The sequence below is a fragment of the Pleurodeles waltl genome, chromosome 3_1, assembly GCF_031143425.1.
Source record: "Pleurodeles waltl isolate 20211129_DDA chromosome 3_1, aPleWal1.hap1.20221129, whole genome shotgun sequence".
Lineage (NCBI taxonomy): Eukaryota > Metazoa > Chordata > Amphibia > Caudata > Salamandridae > Pleurodeles > Pleurodeles waltl.
The window spans coordinates 1,709,774,197-1,709,795,744 of NC_090440.1; the positions used below are offsets into that span (position 1 = coordinate 1,709,774,197).

Below are 21,548 nucleotides of genomic sequence, written 5' to 3' on the forward strand. Positions count from 1 at the left end.
CACACTTCTTGTTCACCATATCAAAAGAAGCTCACCTTTTAGGAGGCTACATCTCTCAGCATTAGGACCTCTTTAAAACTGGAAAAAACAGCTAATTCTTGCCTGTTCTGAAGATACTGTTGAGGAGCTGCATATAGATGTTTTGTTAACATGTTACAGAGAAGGTTGCAACACTACATGTGGAAAGTTTAAGCCTGACCCACATGGCCCACTATTTGTCTGTGGTCTTGCTCCTCCAAACTTATTGGTGGTTTACACAGAAATGAAAAGAGCTTTCATTCCTGTAGCAGGTGACACACAACTCCCAAATAAAGCAAAGAAGTGGATATTTTCCTGCGAGCATATAGCTATGTGTGCCACATTGCCACGGCATATACCAACTCTTTACCTCTGTTGGCAAGATATGATAGATATTAATGGGAGGAAATTGAGGAGCTACTGAAACATCTGTTGGATTTCACTTTACAAAACAAGCTCTGAAGGTTGTTCAGGTGGGAAAGGTAATCACCAACACTAGAATTCAAAATGTGTTGAACGCCACCAGCACAGACTCCTGACAAACTAACACAAGCGCCAGAAGTCATTGTTATATCATTCAATGATTAGGCCACCAGATGACAAAATGCTAGAAACATTAAAATAGGACTATGAAGTCAACGGGTACCTTAAACCATCAATAGAGAGCTCCCTTTTCCATGGCCACTCAAGACCTTTCCTAGGGATGGTATGGGTACAAATGCCAAATGCCACGGCTTTGGCTTCAGGCATCCACATCCTGAGACTTCAGAGAATGTTATATAGATAGACGGGTCCAGGATGTTTGTGTATATTTGTTTGTTAATACACATCAAAGACCCGATTACATCCTCACAGACAACTGACTCGTCCAAATCCCAAAGCCCCCATGTTAATGATCTGTTAACTGAGGATTGCGAATTTGGTAACTGGAACTTCCACAGGAATGCATGTAAATCTTGAAGGATGCTAGAAAGCATATCACTACAAAATGTTATGTTACTTAATGGAAACGTTTGGACTACTCCAAATAGACTCTCTTAAACTCACAGTTCAGCATTTAATCCCCAACCTTTTTCATTTACCAAAGGACAGATTGGCATAAACGTCCATACAGCTTGCTGCAATTGCAGCATATCATTAAAACTAAGAACGCTAATCTGCTTTTAGTATTCGTGTCTTAAAAGTTGTTATGGAAGCACTAAAAATGGAACATCCTTTCTGTGTAGCTCCAGGCCCCAAATTGCATCTCAAAATAGCCTTTACTTGACCAATGGGATCGTCGTTTGAGCAGCTACATTCTTGCCCTCTTCAGCTCCTCTCCCGGAAAGTTGTGTTCTACTTGATGTCACTTCCCTTTGTAGCCCTAGTGAGGCTCAGGTTCTGTCCAATGAAGAATGATTCATGGTGAATCATAAGGACAGGAAAGCGTGGTGCAAGCATCCTCTTTTTCTGACAAGGGTTGTTTCATCTTTCTATGTTAATCAATCTATATACTTGCTTTTCTCCTAAGCCACAGTCCCTTCCTGGGATATTAGAAGGACAATTAATGACCACGCTCATATAGTCAAAAACTAAAATGCTTTTATGTTGCCTCCAGACCACCACATCGTGGCAACCCATTCTCTAAAGAGGGTTATGGCAAGATGGATTGTAATGTGCATTCAACTCTGTTATCCCACAGCTAAACAACACTGCAAGTATGACTAAAGCATATTCTACTAAAAAGGAGCCACAATGGCTTTCCCACGCACCATACCTCTAGAAGACATGTGTAATGTTGCTACTTGGACCTTGCTCCGCAGCTTTAGTAACCATTACTGTGTAGATATTCAGAGTCAAGAGGTTGCACAAATGAATCAAACAGTGCTACAACATTGCTCTAGGCACCTCACTGCTGTTTTTGTGCACAACTGTGTTGGGATGTTTGGGTACTGCTATTTGGTCACTAGGTGGCATGTGATCTATATAAAGCAACACAAACTGCAAAGGAAAAAGTTACATACCTACAATATTTGTTTTGCGACTTATAATTCTATAGTTTTAAACGAGCACTCCAACCTCTTAGGATGCAACACATCAGATGATTGGCTAATACTCCCCACCTCCCATTTTAAATACACAGACTTCTAGTGTTTTCCTTTACTAATTATTCCCTCATGGATTTGGGGAGAAAAATCCAAACTGTCTATGTCCTGGTAGAAGACGGTTGTCAGGGACATATCACAAGTTCTCTTGATACTAAAAACACTTTTTCAAAGAAAAACAACCTGGATTTTTCTGAACCTAAATCTAAATGCAGGGAATGTGCACAGCACATGTTCTACAGCAGAACCTGCTGCAAACCATTAGAAGTAGTAAGTCTAAGAAAAAAGCAGAAGACAAGTCAAACAAAGAAACACTTATGTGGACTTAAATTACAATGTGAGGCGATTCAGTCTTCTCAAAATGCTATATACATTTTCGAGGTCACTCATTGAACTCTTCTCACATATGAGCGAAAAGGGGTCTTACACAGGAGTGCTTAAGGGGCTCACCGTGGGCCAGTAAAGACAGCTCATCTACAAGCAGTAGAAAGATAAAAAGACCTTGTGCATGAGTGCTAGAAAGTTCTCAAATATGGACAGTAGAGGATCTCAGGTGACCTTCAGATAAGCCCACACAACAGCAGCACAGAGGCTTCCTATTGGTGTAGTAGAGAAAGGTCGAATAGAGTAGTACAGAAATAACCAAGGGAGTAGCAGAGTTTTCACAGAGAAACAGTATAGAATGTTTCGCATACAACCAGGGGAAAGGCTTACAATTGAACATAATGAAATAAGAAGTCTCACAGTAGTAGTAGGAATGTCTAAAAAAGAAGCAAGAAAGAGGCCTCTCAAATGTGCAGTAGAAAGGCAGAATGTAGAAGCATGAGAGATTTTATAAAAGTGAAGAACATGGTTTTGTATGGGTCTTACATACAAACTGTGAAGATGACACATAGGGGGTTATTCTAACTTTGGAGGAGGTGTTAATCCGTCCCAAAAGTGACGGAAAAGTGACGGATTTACCACCAGCCGTATTACGAGTCCATTATATCCTATGGAACTCGTAATACGGCTGGTGGTATATCCGTCACTTTACCGTCACTTTTGGGACGGATTAACACTCCTCCAAAGTTAGAATAACCCCCATAGTCTCAGTGAAGAAGTGTTGTATATGAGGTCTAGAGAGGTCTCACTTAGAATGATAAAGAAGTCTCTCTTATATGCATTAGAAAGGTCTCTCATTGCAGTAGTAGAAACGTTTCACATAGCATTAGAGAGGCCAAACATATCTACTTTAGAGAAATCTCACATAGGAGCAATTGATGGTTCCCACAAAAAAGCATGGAAGGCTCAGCTAAGAGAGGGATCATGCATAGAGACAATAGAGAGGTTTTATAACTAAATACTCGTACATAGAAGCAGTAGAGAGATTTGCATAAGGACAGCTATGAGGCCTCGTTAACAGAAGACAAAAAGTAGATCCTGTAAATAAACCATAGCAACTGGCAATCTCTACCTTGGGCCCGGGATATCCTGGGAAGCCATTTTCTCCCTGAAACAAAAAACGGACATGGTTTCCAAATAAGTTGTGAGGACAGAAATGCATAAGCAGTGCAAGAATAACATTAATCCTGATGCCCTCTGTTAATGTTAATAAACCAACCCATACCATTTTACCATCATCTTGAGAGGTTTCATGCTGCAGTAAAAATATTAGTAGAAAGACACATGCTTCATGGGCCAAGGTAGTTGTTTAACTACCCAGTGAGCTTCCCAGTGTAGAACATGACTGTACTCTCATTCCAATTAACCATGGCCCGGAAGTCTGCTTTACCATCACTTTTATTTAGAAATCGTACATTTAGCAGTGACCAGGACGCAGGGCCATTCATAACAAAATACTGGTTAACTGAAATTTACAATGATGGAACCTGTAGTATATTTCTGCTGATGGACAGCCATTACTCTGAGCTTATTTCATGTTCCATTGTGAGGGATACAACTGTCATTGTGAAAGATAAGCTCTTGTGCATGCTTTGTCCGGCCAGCTCGTGACAGCTGCCTCTCAGTGATCTTTTAAAAGATTGACCAGGGTGCCTCTTAACAACTCTGCTGTCATGAGTGATGCACCGGGGCAGAAGATTTGATTTGTATGCTTATTTTCTGACTCAGGAATTACAATAGTGGAGAGTCACAGTTCAGTCTATGCCCTCTGATTCTACAACAGTCACTACTGTAATCAAAATTGTTCTATCTGTATACAGAACGTCTGCTTGTCTTATTTCATATGTATATGACAGACTCCAATCTCTATCCAAATGTATCTACTGTAGAGGATAGCATGGGCTTTGCAAGTGGGATCAGAGTGGTACTATTTGAGGTACATAGAGATGATGGCAGCAAACTATTTAGAAATTGAATTTATAATCTAGATTTGAGGGCATTTTAACAGGGAGTCAAGGATTAAGCACAGAGATTTACTTCTAGGACCCAACTGCCAATCAATTCCATTTACACCTGCACCCCCCCCCCACCAATAGACAGTTAACTCCTGTTGTGTGTGAACTCCAGCCAAGCACAATGTAGAGTTAGCAGCAGGGCCCTGCCTGCAGCCAGGCTCTACATCCAACCCTGTGGGCAGCTACTCTCCACCGTGCACAGCCTTTGGCTATTTGCAGTTTGGGGTTGGCTTCAGGGCCTTGCCTATGCATACAATACACCCCACAGACAGCCAACTCCATGTCGTTGGCCACCCCCCCAGCCACACATGGCCCTCTGCAGTGCACAGCTTGGGGTGGCGCCCACAGCCAGTGGTAATGCTCTGTGCCAACCCCCCCCAGGGCCAGTCAACCCCCCCTGTTGTGGCAGTTAGCTGCTGGGTCAACCGCCGTTATGCGTCCAACCCACCACAGGCACTTATGCCCCTCCTTTTTTAATGGTTGCAGCGAGTCACTCAAGCCCCTGCACTCCTGCTGGACTCCTGCAGGAGCAGGGGAGTCCCTCTGCATATTGCATGATTCCTGGAAATCAAGGCAACCCAAAATATATATATTTTTATGATCTGGCCACAGGCACCATGGTCCAGGGAGTCAGGGTACCCCAATCCCACACCCTTATACCTTATTTTCTTTTGATTTTCAGGAGATAGGCACCGGGTCCCTGTGACCTGAAATGGCGACCTCAACATTTATCCTTATGTTGCAGCCAGCCCATCACAGCGCCTGCTCCTGTGGACTCACAAGAGCAAGCAAGACAGTCAGTGGGAAAAAAGGTTCCTTGGCCAATCAGATCTCTCTACCTTTTGAAGTTGTGTGCATGTAGGACTCTCCTAAGCATGCACACCCAACTGTCAAAATAACCATACATTTTAAACCTTAATTTCTCAAAACGTATGGAACAGATTTGCACCAATTTACAAAAAGCACACTTACAGGGTAAAGATCGAGCTTTCTGCCAAACTAGGTGAATTTTATTCAGCTTTTTGGGGTGTAGCACTGTTTCAAAATCTCCATGGAAATTGCAGGGGGAAACTGCTTTTTGGGACCCCCCCTTTTTTCTTCTTGGCCCCCTGCCTGATGGATCTCCTTGAAACTTTTAAGAAATTAGCTGAGGCAGGTAAACATTAGTTTGGAAAGTTTTGTGAAGATAGGGAAAATGCCCCCAACGTTATTAGCAAACCTTAAAATGCTCTTCCTATGGTAACTACTAGGTCCTAACAGTAACTTCACAAATGGTGACTATATCATTCAAGGACGCGCAAAGAAAAAGGATGGTCCCAAAACGATGATTTCACATTGGAATTCCTATGGGAAATTTTTCTCTCCTCCAGTACAGAAAAAAACAGCTAAATGAATTGCAGCAAATTTGGCTGGAAATTAGAACTTGAAAACATGCTTTTCATTATTTGGTGCTAATACATTCAGTAATTTGAAAATTAATATTTTAACTCTGGTCAGTTTGATCATGAAAGAGTTAACCACCAGCAAAAGTTAGTGAGATCTGGACTGTTGGGGTCCAGGTTGCTCTGTCTAATCAACTTAAATGGATTGGTGCATCCTAATAAGTTGGCCACACATGAACAATATGTTGTGGCAGCTACTACACGACTCAGGGACATGGCCCCTCCATCCTCTAAATGAGTTAACAAAGATATAAGAGGTACAGTGAGCACACCTTGACTTCCAGGAGAATTGGGGGTCGGGTCCCAAAGGGACCCAACCTTGATTACCTGGCCACAACATTGACAGCATGTGGTGTCATGTGGTGGCAGCCATTTCAGGTTTCGAGATCATGGTCCCCATTGAAATTCATTGTAGTGAAAGCCTGTTTTTGAGGGTCACATAAAGGAACACATATGTGGGATGATAACAAATTGTATGCACAATGAAAGTCATTTGTTGGTGGCACCATATCAGTTTGAGGAATTGGGACGTGTTCTAATGCACAAGTTACTTACCTTTGGTCAATCAATCAATCAATGCTTGTAAAGCACGACTACTCACCTGTTAGGGTCTCAAGGCACTGGCCTTCGGTAACAATATAAACGGTAGAGACATATTCAAGTTGCAGATTCCTTACCTTAGAATTTTCTCCCAGGCGTCAGACTGGATCAGGAGATTTTTTCTTTGAGCAAAACCCTTGCGTGAAGGTCAGTCTACTCCACGGCATCGCTGGCGTCGTAGTCACCCTGATGACGTCGAGAGTAGCACATAGACGCCACCTGGGCGCAGTGACGTCAGTTTCTTTTCACGACTTTCCACACCAAAGCATAGAGCCACAAAGAACACTGAAATTGGTGCGCCAGAGCTAAGGCCCTGAATGGGGAAGCCCTGCCCCTAGAAATCAGTTCGCAATCGGGGAGGATGGGTGGGTCGGTAAGGAATCTGCAACTAGAATATGTCTCTACCAGATATATTGTTACCAATGATAAGTAACTTGTACATCTGAAAGAGACTTCTAGCATGTGCAGGAATGCCCACGTTGCTGCGTGGCAGATATCCAGGACAGGAACTGGCCATGCTAATGCTGTGGAAGCAGCAGTTGCTCTGGTGGAATGAGTGTGCAAGCCCTCAGGGTGTTGCTTCTTTGCCAAAGTGTAGCACATCTTGATGCTGAGAAGTACCCATTGTGATATGATATGTTATTGCACGGCCTTCCCTTTCTTCACACCTACATATGCAACAAAGAGTTGATCGTCTACCCGGAAATCTTTGGTACAATTGAGATAGAACGCCAACACTCTTTTTGGATCGAGGCAGTGGAGTCTGTCCTCCTCATGAGAAGGATGTGGAGGTGCGTAAAAAGTAGGCAAAAAGGTGTACTGACTTTGGGAAGGAAGGAAGACTTAGTGCGTAACACCACTTTGGCAGGGTGCACAGACAAAATTGGGGTCTTAGAAGATAGAGCCTGAAGCTCACTCACTCTGCTAGCAGAAGTGATGACAACAAGAAAAACAGTTTTGAAAGTAAGGAGCCATAAGGGACAAATGTGCATCGGCTCAAAGGGAGTAGACATTAAGTAAGTAAGGACAAGATTGAGGCCCCACTGAGGCATGATAAACCGAGTGGGAGGAAACAAATGGGTGAGGCCCTTAAGGAATCTACTAACAAAACGAGAATTAAAGAGTGTAGGCTGATCAGGCAACCTACGGCTGAGAAAGCTGATAAATAGCCCTTAAGTGTGCCCAAAGCAGAGCTTTGCTGGGCCAAAGAAAGAATGAACAAAAGAATATATCTCAGAAAGAGGAGCAGAGAGGGGATCAACAGGTTTGTTGGTACACCATGCCACAAATTTATGCCAATGACAGGCATATACTGTTTTGGTGGAGGGATGCCTGGCTGCCCAGGTTACATCTCAGACTTCGGGTGGAAGGTCAAAAGCTGTCAACTGCCGCTGCTCAATCTCCATGCATGAAGGCGGAGATTGGATAGGTTCGGGTGAAGATCCGTCCCCGCTGCTGCGACAGAAGGTTCTCCTGAAGGGGCAGTGTGAGTGGAGGATCGTTGGCCATGCTCAATAGCTCTGGATACCGTACTCTCCGTGCACAGTCCGGAGCTACCAGATTACTTGGGCCCGGTCATACTTGATCTTCTTGAGAACTCTGGACAGAAGTGTTATAGGCAGTGTAGGAAGTTGGCTCTGTATGTGCTATTTCAAAGTAAGGAATAGCATGCACAGAGTCCAAGGGTTCCCCTTAGAGGTAAAATAGTGGTAAAAATAGATAATACTAATGCTCTATTTTGTGGTAGTGTGGTCGAGCAGTAGGCTTATCCAAGGAGTAGTGTTAAGCATCTGTTGTACATACACATAGACAATAAATGAGGTACACACACTCAGAGACAAATCCAGCCAATAGGTTTTTATATAGAAAAAATATCTTTTCTTAGTTTATTTTAAGAACCACAGGTTCAAATTCTACATGTAATAGCTCATTCGAAAGGTATTGCAGGTAAGTACTTTAGGAACTTCAAATCATCAAAATTGCATGTATACTTTTCAAGTTATTGACAAATAGCTGTTTTAAAAGTGGACACTTAGTGCAATTTTCACAGTTCCTAGGGGAGGTAAGTTTTGATTAGTTTTACCCGGTAAGTAAGACGCTTACAGGGTTCAGTTCTTGGTCCAAGGTAGCCCACCGTTGGGGGTTCCGAGCAACCCCAAAGTCACCACACCAGCAGCTCAGGGCCGGTCAGGTGCAGAGTTCAAAGTGGTGCCCAAAACACATAGGCTAGAATGGAGAGAAGGGGGTGCCCCGGTTCCGGTCTGCTTGCAGGTAAGTACCCGCGTCTTCGGAGGGCAGACCAGGGGGGTTTTGTAGGGCACCGGGGGGGACACAAGCCCACACAGAAACTTCACCCTCAGCGGCGCGGGGGCGGCCGGGTGCAGTGTAGAAACAAGCGTCGGGTTTTCAATGTTAGTCTATGAGAGATCTCGGGATCTCTTCAGCGCTGCAGGCAGGCAAGGGGGGGATTCCTCGGGGAAACCTCCACTTGGGCGAGGGAGAGGGACTCCTGGGGGTCACTCCTCCAGTGAAAGTCCGGTCCTTCAGGTCCTGGGGGCTGCGGGTGCAGGGTCTCTCCCAGGCGTCGGGACTTTAGGTTCAAAGAGTCGCGGTCAGGGGAAGCCTCGGGATTCCCTCTGCAGGCGGCGCTGTGGGGGCTCAGGGGGGACAGGTTTTGGTACTCACAGTATCAGAGTAGTCCTGGGGTCCCTCCTGAGGTGTTGGATCGCCACCAGCCGAGTCGGGGTCGCCGGGTGCAGTGTTGCAAGTCTCACGCTTCTTGCGGGGAGCTTGCAGGGTTCTTTGGAGCTGCTGGAAACAAAGTTGCAGCTTTTCTTGGAGCAGGTCCGCTGTCCTCGGGAGTTTCTTGTCTTTTCGAAGCAGGGGCAGTCCTCAGAGGATGTCGAGGTCGCTGGTCCCGTTGGAAGGCGTCGCTGGAGCAGGATCTTTGGAAGGCAGGAGACAGGCCGGTGAGTTTCTGGAGCCAAGGCAGTTGTCGTCTTCTGGTCTTCCGCTGCAGGGGTTTTCAGCTAGGCAGTCCTTCTTCTTGTAGTTGCAGGAATCTAATTTTCTAGGGTTCAGGGTAGCCCTTAAATACTAAATTTAAGGGCGTGTTTAGGTCTGGGGGGTTAGTAGCCAATGGCTACTAGCCCTGAGGGTGGGTACACCCTCTTTGTGCCTCCTCCCAAGGGGAGGGGGTCACAATCCTAACCCTATTGGGGGAATCCTCCATCTGCAAGATGGAGGATTTCTAAAAGTTAGAGTCACCTCAGCTCAGGACACCTTAGGGGCTGTCCTGACTGGCCAGAGACTCCTCCTTGTTATTCTCATTATTTTCTCCGGCCTTGCCGCCAAAAGTGGGGCCTGGCCGGAGGGGGCGGGCAACTCCACTAGCTGGAGTGTCCTGCTGGGTTGGCACAAAGGAGGTGAGCCTTTGAGGCTCACCGCCAGGTGTGACAATTCCTGCCTGGGAGAGGTGTTAGCATCTCCACCCAGTGCAGGCTTTGTTACTGGCCTCAGAGTGACAAAGGCACTCTCCCCATGGGGCCAGCAACATGTCTCGGTTTGTGGCAGGCTGCTAAAACTAGTCAGCCTACACAGATAGTCGGTTAAGTTTCAGGGGGCACCTCTAAGGTGCCCTCTGGGGTGTATTTTACAATAAAATGTACACTGGCATCAGTGTGCATTTATTGTGCTGAGAAGTTTGATACCAAACTTCCCAGTTTTCAGTGTAGCCATTATGGTGCTGTGGAGTTCGTGTTTGACAGACTCCCAGACCATATACTCTTATGGCTACCCTGCACTTACAATGTCTAAGGTTTTGTTTAGACACTGTAGGGGTACCATGCTCATGCATTGGTACCCTCACCTATGGTATAGTGCACCCTGCCTTAGGGCTGTAAGGCCTGCTAGAGGGGTGTCTTACCTATACTGCATAGGCAGTGAGAGGCTGGCATGGCACCCTGAGGGGAGTGCCATGTCGACTTACTCGTTTTGTCCTCACTAGCACACCCAAGCTGGTAAGCAGTGTGTCTGTGCTGAGTGAGAGGTCTCCAGGGTGGCATAAGACATGCTGCAGCCCTTAGAGACCTTCCTTGGCATCAGGGCCCTTGGTACTAGAAGTACCAGTTACAAGGGACTTATCTGGATGCCAGGGTCTGCCAATTGTGGATACAAAAGTACAGGTTAGGGAAAGAACACTGGTGCTGGGGCCTGGTTAGCAGGCCTCAGCACACTTTCAATTGTAAACATAGCATCAGCAAAGGCAAAAAGTCAGGGGGCAACCATGCCAAGGAGGCATTTCCTTACACAACCCCCCCCCAAACGAAAGAGGATGAGACTAACCTTTCCCAAGAGAGTCTTCATTTTCTAAGTGGAAGAACCTGGAAAGGCCATCTGCATTGGCATGGGCAGTCCCAGGTCTGTGTTCCACTATAAAGTCCATTCCCTGTAGGGAGATGGACCACCTCAACAGTTTAGGATTTTCACCTTTCATTTGCATCAGCCATTTGAGAGGTCTGTGGTCAGTTTGAACTAGGAAGTGAGTCCCAAAGAGGTATGGTCTCAGCTTCTTCAGGGACCAAACCACAGCAAAGGCCTCCCTCTCAATGGCACTCCAAAGCTGCTCCCTGGGGAGTAACCTCCTGCTAATGAAAGCAACAGGCTGGTCAAGGCCATCATCATTTGTTTGGGACAAAACTGCCCCTATCCCATGTTCAGAGGCATCAGTCTGCACAATGAACTGCTTAGAATAATCTGGAGCTTTGAGAACTGGTGCTGAGCACATTGCTTGTTTCAGGGTGTCAAAGGCCTGTTGGCAGTCCACAGTCCAGTTCACTTTCTTGGGCATTTTCTTGGAGGTGAGTTCAGTGAGGGCTGTCACAATGGATCCATATCCCTTCACAAACCTCCTGTAATACCCAGTCAAGCCAAGGAATGCCCTGACTTGAGTCTGGGTTTTTGGAGCTACCCAGTCCAGAATGGTCTGGATCTTGGGTTGGAGTGGCTGAACTTGGCCTCCACCTACAAGGTGTCCCAAGTAAACCACAGTTCCCTGCCCTATCTGGCATTTGGATGCCTTGATAGAGAGGCCTGCAGATTGCAGAGCCTTCAAAACCTTCCTCAGGTGGACCAGGTGATCCTGCCAGGTGGAGCTAAAGACAGCAATATCATCAAGATAAGCTGTGCTAAAGGACTCCAAGCCAGCAAGGACTTGATTCACCAACCTTTGGAAGGTGGCAGGGGCATTCTTTAAACCAAAGGGCATAACAGTAAACTGATAATGCCCATCAGGTGTGGAGAATGCTGTCTTTTCTTTTGCTCCAGGTGCCATTTTTATTTGCCAGTACCCTGCTGTCAAGTCAAAGGTACTTAGGAATTTGGCAGCACCTAATTTATCAATGAGCTCATCAGCTCTTGGAATTGGATGAGCATCTGTCTTGGTGACAGAATTGAGCCCTCTGTAGTCCACACAAAACCTCATCTCTTTCTTTCCATCTGTGGTGTGAGGTTTGGGGACTAAGACCACTGGGCTAGCCCAGGGGCTGTCAGAGCGCTCAATGACTCCCAATTCCAGCATCTTGTGGACTTCCACCTTGATGCTTTCCTTAACATGGTCAGACTGTCTAAAGATTTTGTTCTTGACAGGCATGCTGTCTCCTGTGTCCACATCATGGGTACACAGGTGTGTCTGACCAGGGGTTAAGGAGAAGAGTTCAGGAAACTGTTGTAGGACTCTCCTACAATCAGCTTGTTGTTGGCCAGAGAGGGTGTCTGAGTAGATCACTCCATCTACTGTACCATCTTTTGGGTCTGATGACAGAAGATCAGGGAGAGGTTCACTCTCTGCCTCCTGATCCTCATCTGTTACCATCAACAGATTGACATCAGCCCTGTCGTGGAAGAGCTTAAGGCGGTTTACATGGATCACCCTTTTGGGGCTCCTGCTTGTGCCCAGGTCCACCAAGTAGGTGACCTGACTCTTCCTCTCTAGTACTGGGTAAGGGCCACTCCATTTGTCCTGGAGTGCCCTGGGAGCCACAGGCTCCAGAACCCAGACTTTCTGCCCTGGTTGGAACTCAACCAGTGCAGCCTTTTGGTCATACCAAAACTTCTGGAGCTGTTGGCTGGCCTCAAGGTTTTTGGTTGCCTTTTCCATGTACTCTGCCATTCTGGAGCGAAGGCCAAGTACATAGTCCACTATGTCCTGTTTAGGCTCATGGAGAGGTCTCTCCCAGCCTTCTTTAACAAGGGCAAGTGGTCCCCTTACAGGATGACCAAACAGAAGTTCAAAGGGTGAGAACCCTACTCCCTTCTGTGGTACCTCCCTGTAAGCGAAAAGCAGACATGGCAGGAGGACATCCCATCTCCTTTTGAGTTTTTCTGGGAGCCCCATGATCATGCCTTTTAATGTCTTGTTGAATCTCTCAACTAAGCCATTAGTTTGTGGATGGTAAGGTGTAGTGAATTTATAAGTCACTCCACACTCATTCCACATGTGCTTTAGGTATGCTGACATGAAGTTGGTACCTCTGTCAGACACCACCTCCTTAGGGAAACCCACTCTGGTAAAGATACCAATGAGGGCCTTGGCTACTGCAGGGGCAGTAGTCGACCTAAGGGGAATAGCTTCAGGATACCTGGTAGCATGATCCACTACTACCAGGATATACATATTTCCTGAGGCTGTGGGAGGTTCCAGTGGACCAACTATGTCCACACCCACTCTTTCAAAGGGAACCCCCACCACTGGAAGTGGAATGAGGGGGGCCTTTGGATGCCCACCTGTCTTACCACTGGCTTGACAGGTGGGGCAGGAGAGGCAAAACTCCTTAACCATGTTGGACATATTGGGCCAGTAGAAGTGGTTGACTAACCTCTCCCACGTCTTGGTTTGTCCCAAATGTCCAGCAAGGGGAATGTCATGGGCCAATGTTAGGATGAACTCTCTGAACAGCTGAGGCACTACCACTCTCCTAGTGGCACCAGGTTTGGGGTCTCTGGCCTCAGTGTACAGGAGTCCATCTTCCCAATAGACCCTATGCGTTCCATTTTTCTTGCCTTTGGACTCTTCAGCAGCTTGCTGCCTAAGGCCTTCAAGAGAGGGACAGGTTTCTTGTCCCTTACACAGCTCCTCCCTGGAGGGTCCCCCTGGGCCTAAGAGCTCAACCTGGTAAGGTTCAAGCTCCAAAGGCTCAGTTCCCTCAGAGGGCAGAACTTCTTCCTGAGAAGAGAGGTTCCCTTTCTTTTGCTGTGTTGCAGTTGGTTTCCCAACTGACTTTCCTGTTCTCTTGGTAGGCTGGGCCATTTTTCCAGACTCCAGCTCTACTTTTTCACCCTGTGCCTTGCATTGTGCTCTTGTTTTCACACACACCAGTTCAGGGATACCCAGCATTGCTGCATGGGTTTTTAGTTCTACCTCAGCCCATGCTGAGGACTCCAGGTCATTTCCAAGCAGACAGTCCACTGGGATATTTGAGGAGACCACCACCTGTTTCAGGCCATTGACCCCTCCCCATTCTAAAGTAACCATTGCCATGGGATGTACTTTTCTCTGATTGTCAGCGTTGGTGACTGTGTAAGTTTTTCCAGTCAGGTATTGGCCAGGGGAAACCAGTTTCTCTGTCACCATGGTGACACTGGCACCTGTATCCCTCAGGCCCTCTATTCTAGTCCCATTAATTAAGAGTTGCTGTCTGTATTTTTGCATGTTAGGCGGCCAGACAGCTAGTGTGGCTAAATCCACTCCACCCTCAGAAACTAGAGTAGCTTCAGTGTGGACCCTGATTTGCTCTGGGCACACTGTTGATCCCACTTGGAGACTAGCCATACCAGTGTTACCTGGATGGGAGTTTGGAGTGGAACCTTTCTTGGGACAGGCCTTGTCTCCAGTTTGGTGTCCATGCTGTTTACAGCTATGACACCAGGCCTTTTTGGGATCAAAGTTTTTACCCTTGTACCCATTGTTTTGTGAAGAGGCTCTGGGCCCACCCTCCTGTGCAGGTTTTTGGGGGCCTGTAGAAGACTCTTTACTATTTTTAGTTTTGGTTGTCTCATCACCCTTCTGCTGGGGAGTCTTTGTGACCCCTTTCTTTTGGTCACCCCCTGTTGAAGTCTTGGACACCCTTGTCTTGACCCAATGGTCCGCCTTCTTTCCCAATTCTTGGGGAGAAATTGGTCCTAGGTCTACCAGATGCTGATGCAGTTTATCATTGAAACAATTACTTAACAGGTGTTCTTTCACAAATAAATTGTACAGCCCATCATAATTACTTACACCACTGCCTTGAATCCAACCATCTAGTGTTTTCACTGAGTAGTCAACAAAGTCAACCCAGGTCTGGCTCGAGGATTTTTGAGCCCCCCTGAACCTAATCCTGTACTCCTCAGTGGAGAATCCAAAGCCCTCAATCAGGGTACCCTTCATGAGGTCATAAGATTCTGCATCTTGTCCAGAGAGTGTGAGGAGTCTATCCCTACACTTTCCTGTGAACATTTCCCAAAGGAGAGCACCCCAGTGAGATCTGTTCACTTTTCTGGTTACACAAGCCCTCTCAAAAGCTGTGAACCATTTGGTGATGTCATCACCATCTTCATATTTAGTTACAATCCCTTTGGGGATTTTCAACATGTCAGGAGAATCTCTGACCCTATTTATGTTGCTGCCACCATTGATGGGTCCTAGGCCCATCTCTTGTCTTTCCCTCTCTATGGCTAGGATCTGTCTTTCCAAAGCCAATCTTTTGGCCATCCTGGCTAACTGGATGTCCTCTTCACTGGAGTTATCCTCAGTGATTTCAGAGTTGTTGGTCCCTCCTGTGAGGGAACCAGCATCTCTGACTATTATTTGTGGAGTCAGGGCTTGAGAAGCCCTGCTCTCCCTAAGTAGGACTGGAGGGGGGGAATTTCCCTCCAAGTCACTATCTTCATCCTCTGAGTTGCCATCCTCAGAGGGGTTGGCCTTTTCAAACTCTGCCAAAAGCTCCTGGAGCTGTACTTTGGTAGGTTTGGGGCCCATTGCTATTTTCTTTAGTTTACAGAGTGACCTTAGCTCTCTCATCTGTAGATGGAGGTAAGGTGTGGTGTCGAGTTCCACCACATTCACATCTGTGCTAGACATTATGCTTCTAAAAGTTGGAATACTTTTTAAGAAACTAAAACTGGTTCTAGAATCTAATTCAAACTTTTACAAACTTTTAAACTCTAAAAGAAATGCTAAACAGGATCTAACACAAGGCCCTAGCAGGTCTTTTAAGAATTTAGAAAACTTTTCAAATTGCAAAAATCAATTTCTAATGACAATTTTGGAATTTGTCGTGTGATCAGGTATTGGCTGAGTAGTCCAGCAAATGCAAAGTCTTGTACCCCACCGCTGATCCACCAATGTAGGAAGTTGGCTCTGTATGTGCTATTTCAAAGTAAGGAATAGCATGCACAGAGTCCAAGGGTTCCCCTTAGAGGTAAAATAGTGGTAAAAATAGATAATACTAATGCTCTATTTTGTGGTAGTGTGGTCGAGCAGTAGGCTTATCCAAGGAGTAGTGTTAAGCATCTGTTGTACATACACATAGACAATAAATGAGGTACACACACTCAGAGACAAATCCAGCCAATAGGTTTTTATATAGAAAAAATATCTTTTCTTAGTTTATTTTAAGAACCACAGGTTCAAATTCTACATGTAATAGCTCATTCGAAAGGTATTGCAGGTAAGTACTTTAGGAACTTCAAATCATCAAAATTGCATGTATACTTTTCAAGTTATTGACAAATAGCTGTTTTAAAAGTGGACACTTAGTGCAATTTTCACAGTTCCTAGGGGAGGTAAGTTTTGATTAGTTTTACCCGGTAAGTAAGACGCTTACAGGGTTCAGTTCTTGGTCCAAGGTAGCCCACCGTTGGGGGTTCCGAGCAACCCCAAAGTCACCACACCAGCAGCTCAGGGCCGGTCAGGTGCAGAGTTCAAAGTGGTGCCCAAAACACATAGGCTAGAATGGAGAGAAGGGGGTGCCCCGGTTCCGGTCTGCTTGCAGGTAAGTACCCGCGTCTTCGGAGGGCAGACCAGGGGGGTTTTGTAGGGCACCGGGGGGGACACAAGCCCACACAGAAACTTCACCCTCAGCGGCGCGGGGGCGGCCGGGTGCAGTGTAGAAACAAGCGTCGGGTTTTCAATGTTAGTCTATGAGAGATCTCGGGATCTCTTCAGCGCTGCAGGCAGGCAAGGGGGGGATTCCTCGGGGAAACCTCCACTTGGGCGAGGGAGAGGGACTCCTGGGGGTCACTCCTCCAGTGAAAGTCCGGTCCTTCAGGTCCTGGGGGCTGCGGGTGCAGGGTCTCTCCCAGGCGTCGGGACTTTAGGTTCAAAGAGTCGCGGTCAGGGGAAGCCTCGGGATTCCCTCTGCAGGCGGCGCTGTGGGGGCTCAGGGGGGACAGGTTTTGGTACTCACAGTATCAGAGTAGTCCTGGGGTCCCTCCTGAGGTGTTGGATCGCCACCAGCCGAGTCGGGGTCGCCGGGTGCAGTGTTGCAAGTCTCACGCTTCTTGCGGGGAGCTTGCAGGGTTCTTTGGAGCTGCTGGAAACAAAGTTGCAGCTTTTCTTGGAGCAGGTCCGCTGTCCTCGGGAGTTTCTTGTCTTTTCGAAGCAGGGGCAGTCCTCAGAGGATGTCGAGGTCGCTGGTCCCGTTGGAAGGCGTCGCTGGAGCAGGATCTTTGGAAGGCAGGAGACAGGCCGGTGAGTTTCTGGAGCCAAGGCAGTTGTCGTCTTCTGGTCTTCCGCTGCAGGGGTTTTCAGCTAGGCAGTCCTTCTTCTTGTAGTTGCAGGAATCTAATTTTCTAGGGTTCAGGGTAGCCCTTAAATACTAAATTTAAGGGCGTGTTTAGGTCTGGGGGGTTAGTAGCCAATGGCTACTAGCCCTGAGGGTGGGTACACCCTCTTTGTGCCTCCTCCCAAGGGGAGGGGGTCACAATCCTAACCCTATTGGGGGAATCCTCCATCTGCAAGATGGAGGATTTCTAAAAGTTAGAGTCACCTCAGCTCAGGACACCTTAGGGGCTGTCCTGACTGGCCAGAGACTCCTCCTTGTTATTCTCATTATTTTCTCCGGCCTTGCCGCCAAAAGTGGGGCCTGGCCGGAGGGGGCGGGCAACTCCACTAGCTGGAGTGTCCTGCTGGGTTGGCACAAAGGAGGTGAGCCTTTGAGGCTCACCGCCAGGTGTGACAATTCCTGCCTGGGAGAGGTGTTAGCATCTCCACCCAGTGCAGGCTTTGTTACTGGCCTCAGAGTGACAAAGGCACTCTCCCCATGGGGCCAGCAACATGTCTCGGTTTGTGGCAGGCTGCTAAAACTAGTCAGCCTACACAGATAGTCGGTTAAGTTTCAGGGGGCACCTCTAAGGTGCCCTCTGGGGTGTATTTTACAATAAAATGTACACTGGCATCAGTGTGCATTTATTGTGCTGAGAAGTTTGATACCAAACTTCCCAGTTTTCAGTGTAGCCATTATGGTGCTGTGGAGTTCGTGTTTGACAGACTCCCAGACCATATACTCTTATGGCTACCCTGCACTTACAATGTCTAAGGTTTTGTTTAGACACTGTAGGGGTACCATGCTCATGCATTGGTACCCTCACCTATGGTATAGTGCACCCTGCCTTAGGGCTGTAAGGCCTGCTAGAGGGGTGTCTTACCTATACTGCATAGGCAGTGAGAGGCTGGCATGGCACCCTGAGGGGAGTGCCATGTCGACTTACTCGTTTTGTCCTCACTAGCACACCCAAGCTGGTAAGCAGTGTGTCTGTGCTGAGTGAGAGGTCTCCAGGGTGGCATAAGACATGCTGCAGCCCTTAGAGACCTTCCTTGGCATCAGGGCCCTTGGTACTAGAAGTACCAGTTACAAGGGACTTATCTGGATGCCAGGGTCTGCCAATTGTGGATACAAAAGTACAGGTTAGGGAAAGAACACTGGTGCTGGGGCCTGGTTAGCAGGCCTCAGCACACTTTCAATTGTAAACATAGCATCAGCAAAGGCAAAAAGTCAGGGGGCAACCATGCCAAGGAGGCATTTCCTTACAGGCAGAAAAGCGGAAAGGAGGCCGGAGTTCCACTCGAGACGAAAAGCGTCTTGGAAACTCCAATACGCAAAACAGCTGCCATTGCTCATTCTCTGCTGATGCGAACAGATCTATCCAAGGCTCTCCCCAACGCTGAAAGAGGCCTTGCGCCACCTCAGGATGGAGACGTCATTCGTGATCGGCTATGCAGTGATGGGTGAGTTTGTCTGCTCTGGTGTACAGACAGCCCACCACATGTTGAACCACCAGGGTCATGTCCTGATCTGCCTGTCATGTCCAGAGGTGTAGCGCCTCCTGGCAAAGGGTCCAGGACCCTACTCCGCACTGTTTGTTGCAGTACCACATGGCAGTAATGTTGTCCATGAACACTTGCACTACTTTCCCTTTGAGAGAGGAAAGAAATGCTTTCAATGCAAGCCTGATCGCCTGGAGCTCCAGAAGATTGATATGAAACCCAGACTCCACCGGAGACCAGAGGCCTCTGATCTATGCCTCTCCCACTGTGGCCACCCCAATCCAGAAGTGATGCATCTGTCACTACGGGTAGATCTGGTTGGGGAAGTGAGAGAGATCTGCCATTGGCCCAATGTCGATTCGAAAGGCACCACTGCAGGGTTTACGCATTCCACTCCGAGATCTGGACCATGTTGGAGAGATTTCTCTGATAATGATCCCACTGGAGCTTCAAGTCCAACTGCAGAGCCCGCATATGCCATCTGGAATGTGTCACTAGCAGGATGCAGGAGGCAATGAACCCCAGCAACATCACGGTCAGTCTCACCGAAACCCAAGATAGAGGATGAAAGATCGGAATCATAGCCTAAATATCCTGGACTCACTTCTCAGCAGGATAAGCCCAAAATTACACTGTGTCCAGAACAGCTCCTATAAAAGGGGGTGTCTGAGAGGGAGTCAGGTGTGACTTTGGCATGTTTATAGTGAACCCCAGTATGTGCAGGAGGTTCGCTGTAGTCTGAAGGTGGGAGACGACTTTCTAGGGTGAGTTTGCCTTCAACAGCCAGTCATCGAGGTAGGGGAAGACTGAAATCTCCAACCTGTGAAGATGAGCAGCAACCACTGCCTTCACATCCGTGAACACCTGAGGGGCGCTGGTAAGGTCAAAGGGGAGCACTCTAAATTGAAAGTGCTTGTGACCTACCACGAATCGTGGGTAACGTCTGTGGGCAGGATTGGAATATAGAAATAAGTGTCCTGCAAGTCTAACGCTATCATCCAGTCTTCTGGGTCCAAGGCAGACAGGACCTGAGCCAGGGTGAGCATTTTGAATTTCTCCTTCTTGAGGAAGAGATTGAGGGCCCGAAGGTCTAAGATAGGACGTAAGCCCTTGTCTTTTTGGGCACCAGTAAGTAGCGGGAATAACAACCACAACCTACTTATGGCACAGGGTCCCTCTCTATGGCTCCCTTGGCCAAGAAAGACGTGACTTTCTGGCGGAGAACTGTTAAATGATCCTCTGGTATACGGCTGAATGATGGAGACATGGCTGGTGGGACAGATTCGATGAGGAGGGAGTAGCCCCTTGAAATGATCTGCCAAACCCACCTGTCCATAGTGATAGACTCCCAGAGGGGCAGGTTATGGCAAATCCTGCCGCCAGCTGGACCAGAGTGAGGGGACGGACTAGGAGGGTTTGGAGGCTGCAGCAGGGGCAGGGGTGGACTGGGCAGACCTCTGGTTCCCTGTCCCACAACCACGTGCGATTCTACGTCCCCGGCCATGCAGCAGCTGAACAGCATGAGTGGCACGGTGGCTGGGAAAGGAACACGTGAAGGAGCCCTTTCCGTGGCCGTGAAAGGCGGACTGTTGGGGTGCATGGCCTGGCACTCAGAGCATGACTTTGGGTCGTGGTTGTGCTCTAGGCACCACAAACTGAACTGATGCGGGTCAGTCACCAACATCATGTGATGACAGTCCTCGCATGGTTTGAAGCCGCTCTTCGGGGACATCCCTCGATGCACCAATAATCACAACAACTCGACAAAAGAGTCAAAGTGGTTTCAAAAATTTAACAAGGGTAGCGCTCTCCAGATCAGCACGTAGTGCAGAAAGAAAAGAACTGTAATTACTGCATTGAGGTGGCGTCTATGTACTTCTCCCGACATCATCACGGCGACTACGACGCCAACGACGCAGCGGAGTCGACCAACGCCTCCTACCGACGTGCAAGGGTGGTTCTCAAAGAAAAAATCTATGGATCTAGTCTGATGCCTGGGGGAAACTTCTAAGGTAAGGAATCTGCAACTAGAAGTCTCTATCAGATGTGATTTTTCTTGTGTGCGAAATGCTGATCCTGATCTGATAAACCATGCATGAGAAAAAAAACTTTTTTCTCCTGATTTTAGCCTGAGAAAAACATGTACTTTGACAGCATCAGAAGCCTGTCATTTGATTCCTCTTTGTCTTACTGCAGCTTCACCAGTGTTCCGGTTGACAAAGTGAGTGATAACATTCTGTATTTATGACAGAAAAGTGGCACATCTGAATGCCATCCTAACGGAATCAAAGCTGTGAAACTAAAAACATTTCCTTTGGAAACAAACAAAATGAAGTGGTACATTTTGTCATAGGAATTATGTTTAGTGTTCTAGAAGCTAAAATGAAGATACATATTTTGTATATTCTCAAATATCTTTCTCATCAATGCCAAAAAAAGCCCGGTATGCTGAGTGAATTATGTACTTCTAACACCACCAGCAGCATGTCAGTTGATTCCCTAGTGTTCTACTGCATCCTCACCACTGTGATCTAATGACAACTAGAGTGCTAACATTCTGCATTATGGCAACACTGTGGCACACCTGAATACCATCTTGATGGATACAAAGCTGTAAAACAGAAAGCATTTCCTACAGAGAATACAATGACAGAAGGAATGTGGAGTCTTTTTGTCTTACAAAATATGGTTAGTGCTCTAC

At 47.2% G+C, this 21,548-nt stretch overlaps 1 protein-coding gene across 1 annotated transcript in view; it reads right to left on the reverse strand.

Annotated features, from left to right (window-relative positions):
• The window catches only part of COL6A3 (collagen type VI alpha 3 chain), a 291,731-nt gene that overhangs the window by 80,242 nt on the left and 189,941 nt on the right, over positions 1-21,548 (reverse strand). The window contains exon 31 of the mRNA XM_069225565.1: positions 3,559-3,594. Within this exon, the coding sequence (XP_069081666.1) occupies positions 3,559-3,594 (36 nt within the window). The remainder of the gene's footprint in view (positions 1-3,558; positions 3,595-21,548) is intronic.